Source organism: Amblyomma maculatum, chromosome 7 (assembly GCF_055883805.1).
Source record: "Amblyomma maculatum isolate TAMU_Amacu chromosome 7, ASM5588380v1, whole genome shotgun sequence".
Taxonomy (NCBI): domain Eukaryota; kingdom Metazoa; phylum Arthropoda; class Arachnida; order Ixodida; family Ixodidae; genus Amblyomma; species Amblyomma maculatum.
In genome coordinates, this window is record NC_139350.1 from 88,204,234 (window position 1) to 88,217,054 (window position 12,821).

Genomic DNA, 12,821 nt, shown 5'->3' on the forward strand with positions numbered 1-12,821 from the left:
GTTGCATTTCTCCAGGCATTTTAATTGAGCAGTAGCCCCTCCATGTTTGATGTCAGCGTTGCGCTTTTATTTTTTGTCTCAACCAAGCAGCTCGATCAGACCACTGTTAATTGTGCTTGAGAAGGTATATATGACAAACACTAAGTAACGACTAGATATATCAAACTTTCTTTATTAAAAATAGCAGTTGGCAGGGCCCTTACCTGCAGGTATACGTAAAGCCTGATATCATCTGGTTTAAACACCATTCCATATATATTTCGTGGAAATCGGGTTAAGCCTAGCTGAGTCCACTTAGAAATAAGGTACCCTCTTGCATAATAATAAGGTGGTTTGCCAGTGCGAAAGCACGAAGGTGCTGTATAGAAACTAGCAGATGTCGTCCTTGCTAACTGGCAGCTTGAGAAATCCAATCCATGTGTGTGCAAGGAGGAATTTTATGTAATATTAAGCAATGCAGTACTCTGCTTGAAAGCATATGCTTTTTTTTGCTCATTAGTTTCATTCACAGTGCACATGGGGTGTCCACTCAGAGTAAGAAATCTACTCTATCTTTTCTTTTCCAAAAGCTTGCTTTGCCCCTGACAGAGTACTGCCAAATTTTTCGCTTATTTACGCTCTTAAAGAAATTTCTCGCTGCAAAATAGGAAAGTGTGCCAAGCAAATAAATAAGGCAATAATGCTATGCTTCAGAATACTCGTGATACTAGAGGCATTAGGCTGAAGGTCTGATCATTAAAATCTTGTCAAACATGAGGATAGTCTGAAACTGAATTGATAAACGACTGAACTCAGTACTGCATTTATGGTTCCGCAAATGGCGGTAATCACACTTTTATGCTGATGGTACAGTGTAGCAACTTTTGCTGCTATACATATATTCATTACTATTTTTCAATTTTTTAACTGCTGATTGTACTTACAATTACTGTGCCTATAGGTTAAAGGTGTGGGAAAGGTTATACCAGAAACTGAAATGCACCTAAATTGAGCAAATGCAACATACATTTCGGGGCCACTTCAGCACTGCTGTTAAATAAAATATGCAACAGCATTTAAGACCCATGTATCCTCATCCCTGTAGGTTTAGTTGGCTACTTGTTTATTCACCGATCTCTTAGTTTGTACTTTTATCACACATACCAATTTGTAAGTCCACTAAATACCACATTATGTAAATGCATTCCCAACTCACACATCTGACTTGGGATTCTGAAAGGCAATAAGTTTGATTCTCATGTCAAAGGAGCTGCTTGGGTAGGCAGCTGGACCATACCAAGGTTCCCACATCACACAGACCAATATATCCGGTCATAGCATCTGCCAGTCATCCTTGTCGCCCAAATTGCCTTTTTTGGGGAATATGGCCGTTTAATGCAGTCACATTAAATTAGGCGAGGGCTTCAACTCTTGTTACATGGCAAGAATTACTGCACACACTTTTGTTTATGCCCTTTTAGTATGCTGCCTCACCATCCCAGTAGCACAGAGGCACAGCAATATCGTATTAAGCAGGTATCCAAGGTAAGAATCTCAGTCCTACAAACATGTCACCTCGCTGTCGAACACAATTCTCTTTGAAGGCCAAGATGGCAATATTTTAGTGGAGTGATTAACGTTAGGCCGGAGCGGTTGCCTTGTGGTAGAGCATCGGCCTCGCATTCGGGAGGTACGGGGTTCGATCCCCAGTGCCGCCGGGTACCCACTGGTTCCCAATGGGTACAAGATTTCCCCCTGCCTGGTGCTCGGCTCTTTTGGGGTGAAATGCTTGGGAAAAGTGACCATGAACCAAAAATGTTGGTCCAAGAAAAGAAAAAAGCATTACATGAGGTGATAGTATGGGTTAAATATCCCACAGCCAAGGGCATTGCAAAAAGGAAAGGTGCTGCTCCTCTGCAAAATATTGAATTAAACCTCTTTTATGCAATTCAACACCGCCCACTTTGCCTTTCCATCACCTTGCCCTGTCTGCCGTTCCAAGCATCATCATTGGGCTTACCTCTAGTAATTGTCTACGAAACATACCTGTGAACATTTCTTACTTCAGTTGTTTTGCAGATTTTTTCCTGTCTCAAGAGGAATAACAGAAATACATGTGGTTCTATGACACATACAGTAAATACTTACATTTCTAGTTAGCAAACAAAAGGGAAGTAATGCAGAAGGTAGGTAGTCTAAACAAAAATGTGTGTGTCAATATGTGTTTTAGCACTAGAGTGTTTACTACTCAAATCATGTGCATTATTAATGATCCAAAAGCCACATAAGTAGGAATACTTTATTTTAACACACAAGCTATGGCCAACGTGTGTGTTAATTGCCATTACGCTCGTAAGTTGAGTGCAGACTTGTGAGTGCACTGTTGAGCCTTGTGAGTACACAGGGGGCAGTCAACTTGGACCAGGGAATGCCATGCTTTGAAAGGTGAGCAAGTGTGATCTCTCGACTAGCACAAGGAGGTTATATAATACTGCTGGAGCGGAGGTCCCGCGTACCCGCCTATGCGACCGGGTCAAGCCTGGCGGCGCGCCCAGCGGACATCTTGCTCAGGGCAAAAGGCGCTTGCGCGGCTAAGCGCTGCGTGGAGAGATCAGGTGGCTGAGGCTTGGAAGCGTTCGCTGCCGCTCGTTACGACGATCAAATTATTTTTCGCATTTAGGGGACACTTAAGGTTTTATTTTTCTCGGATACATTGCCCCGCGGCACTTTTCTGGGCGGCTGCGTATGGCAGGTTCCTTGAGGGAAATCTTTGCTCACGTGCCGCCACCAACTCCGCGGCGGTCCATTCAAATCGGCAGGCTATTTTTATCAGCTGGTAGAGTACAAAAAAATGTTTTCTGTAAACAAGAACACTCACGATGACTAAGAACGACAAAAACAAAATAAAACTTTATTTTGTTTCTCTTGATCGCAGTTGAGTTTTCTGATTTTACTCGTTGTCACTCTGTCTGCGAGCAGCTTTAGTATTCGAATAAAAACTGAACAACATAACTGACTGACGCTGCAGTTATCTCTATAAGCGTCTGTCAAGAACAAAAATGATCTGAAGAATGGGCCACAACCAGAGGCCTATACTAAATATAGTCATATATTTAGCGGGCTGCAAGAAATGGCGAGCTTTTTCATGCGTCTGAACAATTAATGGAAAGACACTGATGACTACAGGTAAAAAAGCGTGGATATGCTTCACTGGTGCTTGAATATTATCTCTCTGGTGAGCACTTGTCTCACCTTGTTTTTGCAGTTCTTTTCATTAATCATCTTTGCGATGTGATGGACCCTGATGTTCAGGTACAATGTTAGCAACATTTCTGGACAGGACGTAAATGATTATCGAGGGGGTCGCAGTCCAAAAGGTGAGGTTTAAGCTCACGAAACAGCGCCGGCTCAAACATAGTTGTCACCACTTCTGTCAAGATACTTTGACATCTTATATGCAGGGTTTTGACATCTTTGCACTGATGTTGAACAAGTTGTATGCCCTTTTCACAATGTTACATATCTTTACGACATCCTTGGATGGTGCAACGAGACCGCCTCGGCTTTTTGCGGCTACCAAAGCCGGGCACTCGGTCGACTCTAATGCTATGCAGCACTCCTCACATGAAGTCGCATCGCGCACTCTACGGGCCACAAACCCTGCTATGTAGGGAACTACTGCTCGAGCGAACTCCGACAGGCTCTTTGGGAGATCCACGCGATCTGCATAGTCGTGATCGTCATGCAAGTATGGAAGTGGCAATTTCAACTTCATATCCATGGCCACAAGCATAAAAACACAAGCATTTGTGGCTTCCGGCAAGCTGCCGTTTTTTCGGCCCCTAATAAGCTCAATAAAATTTGTTCAGTGGTAGAAAATAAGTCCCGTAATCCTAATAAATCTGTAGCGTCTTGTGCTGTTAAACACGATAAAAGATTTGTGCCGTGCTCCAAAGGGGTAGTTTATAAAATTCCCTTGTCCTGTGGTCAGATATACATTGGGCAAACGGGACGATGTTTTAACACACGTCTCAGAGAACATCTCAACTCATTAGAATCTAATCGCTCCACTAATCTAGTTGATCATTGCCGTGAGTGTCAATCCTGTTTTCCGTCTTTACATTATACTGACATTTTGTACAAACACCCCGACCAGTTGACCAGGGAAATCATCGAGGCGTATAATATGGCCAAGAAAGAAAGATTGTGTGTCAGCAAACCTTCCCTGCTCCTGCGTGACTGCGAAGTTGCATATCTGGACATCACATAGTAACACGTGCGGTCTGGTTTTGGTGTTTTATTGTTTTCTGTACCTTATATAAATGTGTTTTCTGCGATTAAATTTTAGTTGAGAGTCAGCGCCTGTTCCTGTTGTTTCTTCCTGTCGTCCCCGTTTGTTTGCGCTGTTTTTTTGGATGATGTATCAACAACTCGCCCACTTAATTATCCTGCCGTCCGAGGTTTCAATTCCAAGGTCCACATAGCCAAACAATTTGTGGCCCACAAGTTGTACAAGCTTTTTAATAGCCATGTCGTCAATCAGTAGTGCAGCGAGCAGTGGCTTCGCTCGGCTCTGCACTATATTCTTCAGGAAGGCAAAAGCTTCAGAGGTAAAACCTGGCTCGCCGTTAACTGACATATTCATAAGCAGCTGGAGAGTAGTAGTGTAGTGTCAGGGCGAATGCACGAAGTTCTAGGGGATACTTAGCGTGCGTTTTCTCCTGGGCTAGTGCAAGAAGCTGCTGAATATCAGGTGAAAAGGTAGCTTCAAAAACCTCAAGGCCTTTCTCTGAAAACAGTTTTTGTTTCTTCAGTTCATCGATAAAATTCTTTGAATCGTCACAGTGCTTAGATAACCTTCGTTTGGACTGCTGCAGTATATTCACTTTTTTCTTCAACTGCTGAACCTCATCACCTGACTGCTGTGCCTTGTGCTTGTACTATTCTTTCGTCGGAGAAGATGGCTCTGAGATGACTTCAGTTGCTTCTTCGTAAACTGCAGGCAGAGGTGATGGAGTCGGTGCCCGGGACTTTGGAGGAGCTTGCTTTCGTTTTTGCTGTCAGGAAAAAAGTACGTTCTACAACGTTACATCTGTTGCTCTCTTCATATTTACAGCCGTGTAAAGTAATTAATGAACCAGTAATGAGACAGCTGTGAGGCTGATGTATTAACATTTTCCGAGCTAAGAACTGGAAGTAATTCAAAACATTATTCGTACTTACTGGCTGCCGAAGATAGGCTGGGAACTCCGGAAATATTGTGGAAATGCTGCCTGCTCGCAGCCTCGTTGTTTGTCCTGTTCCATCGAAACAGCTAGCTTCGCAATGAACAGAATACAGCAGTTTTCTTGGGTGTCCAGCCAACTCGCCGCACTGCGCGCTCCCAGGCTGCACGCTGAGCGGCATCTTTGGGAAACCTGTGATTCACGAACAAAGGTCCACGTACAGTATAAATCCTCGGGCATGTCTTTAACAATGCCATCTAGTGCTCCTACGGATTCGTGCTATAGATAAAGGGTATGATGCAATAGCGTTAATAGCTCCCATCTTAGGCTTCCCTCGTGGTTCCTCTTTCCAAGCAAGTTGTAAGTCGTGTCCGGCGTACTTACACATGAAAAGTTATTCCCGGCGTCTGCTTCACGCGATTGGCACAGTCGAATGCAACGCACGAGCCCGCCATCACCTTCCGGTAGGCTAGAACTAAAGCGCATGCTAAACTCGACATAGCACTATAGCCGCGCGCGAGCTTTCTGCCCTGAGCAAGATGGCGGCGCCTCGGCTTCAGCGGTTGGGCGCCACTTCCACTCCAGCATTATTATATAACCTCCTTGGACTAGCATCAGTCACGTGCAGGATCGGCTGTCATGGGGAGAAAAATACAAAAGTATGCAAGCTCACAACAATACATTGTATTCTTTATGCTTTCTAGTACCTAGAAAAATTTTCATGTGAATTTTTTGTAGTGCGGTTATTTTTTCATTGTTCCCGTAACTTATGAACAATTTCATTTATTTTTTGAACTAATTTGGCCAATTGGAAAAATAGTTACAGATTGGAAATCAGTGCAAGAAACTAAATTAGAATACCAGGTTTTATCAAATTTGTTGAAAAACGTAGGAAACATAGCTTTCAGAGCCATGTCCCTCTTAAAAGCGACCAGTTTGGCCATGATTTCAATCCGTGAAATAGCATTCAATTAGAAAAAAAATTATGTCATCGGATTTCTTGCGAGGAGGCTTTAATATTTAGACACAGCATGCAGCAAAAAATAACTGATTAAAATCTTGACGAAATGCAAAGTAGCCAGTTGCATGCGTATGTATAATCTTCACGCCATGCCAAAACTGCCGTTTATCACCTACGTCAAAGAAAGAGAAAGGCAATATTCTTCTCGAATCAATGTATCTGCGAACTGGAGGAGACGGCAGCAGAAGAAAGACTAGAAGCTCAGGCGGCGTGCCCGTCCTGTGGTGTGCGAGAGGGGCTGTTATATCATAGCTCACAATAGTACCGCCGCCAGGGCCAGCACGTGTTCTGGCTTCAATGCTTTTCGCTGATTCTTCATGTAGAAGACCCCCCCTCCCAAATTCCCCTGTCGAGAAAGATGGCGCCGCTGCGGCAGCGAGACTGTACCTGTGCCTGAGGCGTCATGAGTGTTGAACACCAACCTTGAAAAAGACCTCAGCTCATTAAGCGTTTGAACGTTGCCCCTTACCAGTGGTTCGAGGTTTCCAGTTCCTAGTCTCCAGTGGTATACAAAACTGACCATATGCGGAAGCGCCTTATCGCAGACCAGACTGTCTGTGCTCACTGATAGCTGAAACAGCCTCATCCAGCACTACTCTGTAATTTATTAGGCGAATGCACGTGGTGGAAAATGCGCAGCGTCTGGGGCATTAATCCACGCTGCATCACACTAGCGTGACCCACATATGGCATTTTACGCTTTAAAACATGCAAGAATGGTGTCTAACTGCTGCTTTTCAGATACCAAGGCGAGTAATTTCATATATTCGTTTGTATCGTTCAATGTGGCCGGCGCACGTCTAATTGTTCACAACACTGATTGACTCTATTTAAAAATTGCTCTTTCAAGATTTATCTTATTGCATCGTCAAGACGATTTCTAAACTCTATCAAGCCTTTGTGGCTATTTCAGTTATGAGGCGTTCCAATCCACAGAAATGAAAACCATACCCACGTTTGGTTTTCAGTTTTCTCACGTGAAAAAAAAAGGGGGGGGGGGGGGGGGACTATGTCTCTGGAGCAATGGTCCCAAACCGGCTCAAGCTGTGCGGGCGCCGTAGCAGAGGCATCCGGATCACTTAAGCCCCCTGGGGTTCTTCAATAAAACTGCCATCGTTAGGTATATGCCTGCCATGCTTTCAGCTTCGACCGAAATGCTGTCTCCAATTAGGATCAGACTAGGGTATCCCAGCTCAGTACTCGAGAGCTTTAATGACCAAACCACCGCAGTACAGTAATAAGTGAATAAATAAGCTAAGACGACCAAACGTTTTTCTCAGAGCATACCAAGGTTATTTCATCCGTTTGCAGCTTCAGGATCGCTCGGAGAGAGGTACTGAAATGGTACACCTGTTAATAAATACCACACTTATAACCCTAAAAAAAATTTGGAAATAAAAAAGGCGGCAGGTTGTCCGGCTCCGTGCTTTTGAAAGCATAGTGATGTCAAATGAAAGTTCACGCAGATTAAGTGGTCAACACCTTTTCAAAAATGAATGCTTACTAACTGGATACAAAGTCTGAGTTTATTTTAGTTGGAAATTAGAACTGATGGTAATGCATTGGAAACATTAGCTGAAAATTTTGAGCTGGCGAACTGCATCATGCAGCTCCGCGGGCCGTGCGCAAAGATCGCTGGCATAAAAGGATAATCTCTAATGAGCGGAAAGAAAGTGTTCGATGTTAGTTCGACGTTGGTGAGAAGATAGTGGATGGAGTGGAAGGGCTGCATGTCCCATTCTCAGCAAGGGAAACTGGAATGCTTTTTTGCTCGTCAAGTGAAGAGGATATACTTTATGCAGGCATTTCCTCCGCTACGAATTGGGCACCACCGTAGGCAGTGTACACCTGGCCAATTCTTTAACAGTACCGCACGACCGTTGACTGCCCGGCGCTGCTGCGCCGGAAGGTGCAGTAGATGACAAAGCAAGTCAGTGCGAGGGCCTGCTCACAATTCTTGATGCTGCAGTAAGTCTCGTTTGCTACGCATGTTTGATTAATGTGAAGCAACCCTGCTACAATCAGCTGGTAGGCATATCGGAGCCCGGAAAATCTGTCACTGTTTGTTTTCAGCCGAAATATCTGCATATAGTGAGAATAACATTTTCAAAGTAACACACATTTCCGATAAAAAATCCAACATGCCCAATAACTCTTTTGCTATCGTTACTTGTGAAAAATTATTGTCGCGAATATTAAATATGCACACATTCATAACTTAAAAAAATATTCCCTGAGACAGTATCCGCAAATAGAACCAAGGACAAGTGTAATAATTTGAATGTTACAAAGTAGAACTTGTTGCTGGGCTAGTTGGTTCATGATCGTACGGGAAAGTAAGCGCAAAAAAAGACAAACACAAGAGAGGAGACAGGACAACGCGTTGTCCTGTCTCCTCTCTTGTGTTTGTCTTTTTTTTTTTTTGCGCTCACTTTCCCGTAGGAGGAATGTTACAAGTTTGCACAGAATGAAGCCGCAGGCACATAGCAGAGTGCTCCCAGAACTCGGATATGAAACTTGATTCAAGGGGTTGCTGCTAATGGAGCAGAACAGCCAAGCAGACAGCACTTGCTCAAGCAGCCTGATTACGCCTCCCTGCTTGTTCCCTTTCCTGATGTCCGCTTTGCTTCTGCTCGGACAGTCGACGCTCGCGCGGTACTGTTAGAGAATTGGCAGGGTGTACATTCTGTGCTGCTTGTCTTGCAAGCCATTGATGCCAATCTTGCAGACCTCATTTTATCTTTCACAGTGGTTTCCAAAGCTATAAAGTTCTTGCAGAAACTTTGTCACACGCACAAAAAAGCGACACAACCAATCTGTGCAGGAATATCATGCGTTAAAGAAGGCAGCTTTACTAGTTTCTCACAGCGAAATGAGAAGACAATATAGCATGGTTTGATATTGCATCTCGTGCAAACATTTGTTTTTGGAGCTAGTCTTGTTTCCTTATCCTGAATCAACTGTTACATTGTACACTGTTTGCAATGCATTAATTGCAGCTAAGAAAGAAAGGCTGCGAACTACAAGCTGGACACTGCAGCTGCAGGGATGCTTGCTTTTTCGATTCATTCATGCACACCATCCAAACTGGTGACCTGCGCCCAAGCATGTTCCCCATTTAAAACAAATCACCAGTACCGGTGGCACAGCAATTGTTTTGAAATTAAGTACAGGGCTCACCTTGTGGCGTTACAGAGCATATGCTGCCTCCGCCTTTCATAGTCCCATTTGTTCAGCCTCAGCAACCAGCACGCACATGCTAGACTCCAGAACACATATCAGGAAGGTCCCTGCGTACCAAATATTAGACGTCAGCTTATAAGCGATCTTCACACACAAAAAAAAATGAATTTAAGACAACTACACGTTGATGCGCTTTAAACACAAGGCAAAGTCGCTTACCTCACCGTAATTAGAAAGTGGCCCTGCATACATTTGACAATGCGTAGTCATGAAATAAGGTATTAAATTATTCTACACCGCGTCATAGCAACGAAGGTCACACAAAATGATAGTAAGTCGCACAAATGGTTAGTACTTCGTGGTGCATCGAAACAAAAGCTTTCCACATAGGCCTATGTGATCTTCACCTTTCGTGCTTCTACGCGTTGTTTGGTCATGTCCTAGTATCCTTTAAAGTCCCTTCATCAGCTCGGAGACGTTACAATCATTAACTATTCACCCAGATTGCTAAGGAAAGTTTACCCAAGTTTCCCGCTCTTTTCAAGCGCACGCAAGACTGGTAGTCAGGCGTGTTTTACATGACTGCGATTTTCGTGCGGTTGGCTTAATAAACGGCCTAATAATGGCCTAATAAATATTTAATTGCATGTTCCTTAGTGTGCGGTGAGCTTTCGATTGAAACTTTCAATAATACACCTTTGGGACATTCGGGCCCACTGCCGGCCAAGCAGGCTCAATGGTCGTAAGATCTCTAATACAACAGAACATTTGGGCGCAGAGAAGTTGAAAACTAAATGACGAACTCCAGACAGCAGGAAATGACTCAATACGTGCATACTGAAATAGCTAAAGAATAGAAAAAATTGCTCACGTAGCGTACAACACGAGAGCGCACGGCTGGCTCGGCGGCACAGCTGCCACCATGATGGAGGACGACCAGCCATTTTGCTACTAAAAACAACCATCTACCTACAAAACAACGAGCCGGACGTGACGTCATTTCTTAAACCGGATGCGACGTCATGGGTTGCAGCAGACAGCGCCCTAGGAAGTCTGAAACACCTAAAGCATAACCATAAGCTAAACCGTAAGCTATCCGTAAGTTAAACCGTAAGCATAACCATAAGATAAACTGTAAGCATATCCATAAGCTAAACCGTAAGCATATCCACAAGTTAAACCGTAAGCATATCTATAGGCTAAATCATAGACATTAGCTAAACCATAACCATAAGCGAAACTCTTCGCTTCGAGATATCCATGCTTAACCTCAACTAAGCCCCAGACAATTTTTTCTTGTAAATTAATAGGTTTATAAGAAAGGAAAGGGACAATTAAGTCAAGGTCATTTGAAGGTCACATTTAGTGCCACACAAAGGCCGGCTCCACCTAAGCAGACTGAAGCTTTCGCTTCAAGGAATTAGGGTGACAAGGGACAATAAAAATGGCCATTCTAGGATCTAGAATGGCAAAAGAAAATTAGAAAAGAAAAAGCGCTTCTTGCTTTATACAGTCAACTCCGAAGAAGGTGCCAAGTTGGCCCTCAAACATCAATGCCTTAGTTGGCCAATAGCATTGCGCTAAATGCCTGAATGAACATCAAGAAACTACAAAAGAGCACTTGCACAAGAGTGAACAATGCTCCAAAAAGCATGAACAAAGGAGAAATAAAACGATGCTGCTGTTTAAGTCTTCTTGGGTCTACAATGGAAATAAAGAAAATGAGAAAAGGATACCCCTTGCCCTATTCAGGTAACCCGAGAAGGTTGCGTGCTCGCCCTGAAGCATCAGTCCTCTTCTCGAGAGTCAAGACTCTTTATTTGCTTTGAAAGTGTCACTGGTTGACGCTAAGACCATCAGTCCTCTTCACGACAGTCAACACTCTTTATTTGCTTTGAAAGTGTCACTGGTTGATGCTAAAACCAGATTTCTTTTAGAGCAATTAATTTCCCAGATGCCATCTTTGAAAAGCTTTTCTTCCCCCCCCCCCCCTTTTTTTTACATTCTCCTTTCACAGGCGCTACTGCTTACATGGAGGATACGTCATGAGCATACACTTCGAAAAGGATTACGGTGCAAAGAAGCCACTAAATTACGAACACGCACACATGCAAGGTAAAACATCGTCCTGTACACACTACGAGCCTGCACGTCCGTGCGAAACGGATACGTAGCAAGGAGGTCCACCGCCGTTAGCTCACACGTGAGAACTTAGGTTGTCACAGGTCACCAGTTTTCGCTGCACAAAGCTTGTTCCAAACTGCTTGCGCTCCTCTTATGCTGCCTCTTTTCCACCGTACAAGTTCAGGGCTAGGAAGGCATCGACCAGCATGCTTCCTAACCGAACACCAAAAGGCTGATGATGAGAAACAGTCACACGAAACAGTCAAAAGGAACAGTCACGCCAGCCATGACACCTACACCCTATCGCGGTCCGATGTGTCACTAGCTGTTGATCGAGCTTCTTCCATCTGCTTCGTGATGCCCTCGAGCTCAGCCAATTTGGTGCTGGCGTAGTGATGGTACATCTTCTGTATGCCGCCTGCAATTGACATCTTCATGCCGATGCTGTAGCGGAAGGGGTAGTTGCTGTTCTTCACGGCACGTTCGTACAGACGTTTCAGGTCGCGAATTTGCTGGTCAAGGAACATAATCTGCCGGCGGGTATTGTGCAAGTTTTCCCGGATAGCAGCCGCACGACCTTCCAACGTTTCACTTTCGCTTACCGAAGAATTCATCGCTGCGACGCCGGTGTTCCCGCTGCTGCTCTCGCCACACTCCGCCTTGGGCGCTGCCATGTTTTGATGCCTGCTCGGCGAGAGTCTGCAACTGTAGCCCAGCCGCCTGCGGTGCGCTCGGCAAGACGACCAAGGGCCAAGAAACCAAGCCGTCGGCACCTTGTCGGTACCGCCAAATAGCGTCTGCTGACGACGGGTTGATTTGTGCCGCTCAGCAGCCACTTCACAGCACTTCAGCCTTAGCTGCTGGTCCGGCCACGTGCAGGAGTAACTCGAATGGATGGATGGAATATAGGAGCGTCCCCTTTGAATCAGGGCATGATTTTTCTCCCTATATTTTAATTATTGTTTTACATTGGTTTTGACTATACCATCATTCTATTTATTAATTTTTTGTTTCTACATTACTAACATAATGTCACTTCTCTGCTTTTAAACCACCAATCTTCCAGTCGCTTTTTGCTCCCCTGGTATCCCTCCCTGGCATCCGGCCACTGGTATCCTCTAAACCCATTGTTTACTTCCTCCATGTCTAAACAGTCTAAACCCCAGAGCTTCAGGAACAGTGACTGCGCCTACGTCGACTTCCGGATGGATACCATTACCATCATTTCATTCGAGTATAATATGGTCAATTGTTTCACTCATGGAGGAAGGAAAGAACTTACGAGAGGC

At 44.3% G+C, this 12,821-nt stretch overlaps 1 protein-coding gene across 1 annotated transcript; it reads right to left on the minus strand.

Moving 5' to 3' along the window:
• Positions 1-11,825: 11,825 nt before the first annotated feature.
• On the minus strand, positions 11,826-12,206 carry LOC146183903 (uncharacterized). Its single transcript, XM_084608766.1, has one exon. The coding sequence runs from the start codon at positions 12,204-12,206 to the stop codon at positions 11,826-11,828; it is 381 nt and encodes a 126-aa protein (XP_084464892.1).
• Between the last annotated feature and the right edge of the window lie 615 nt (positions 12,207-12,821).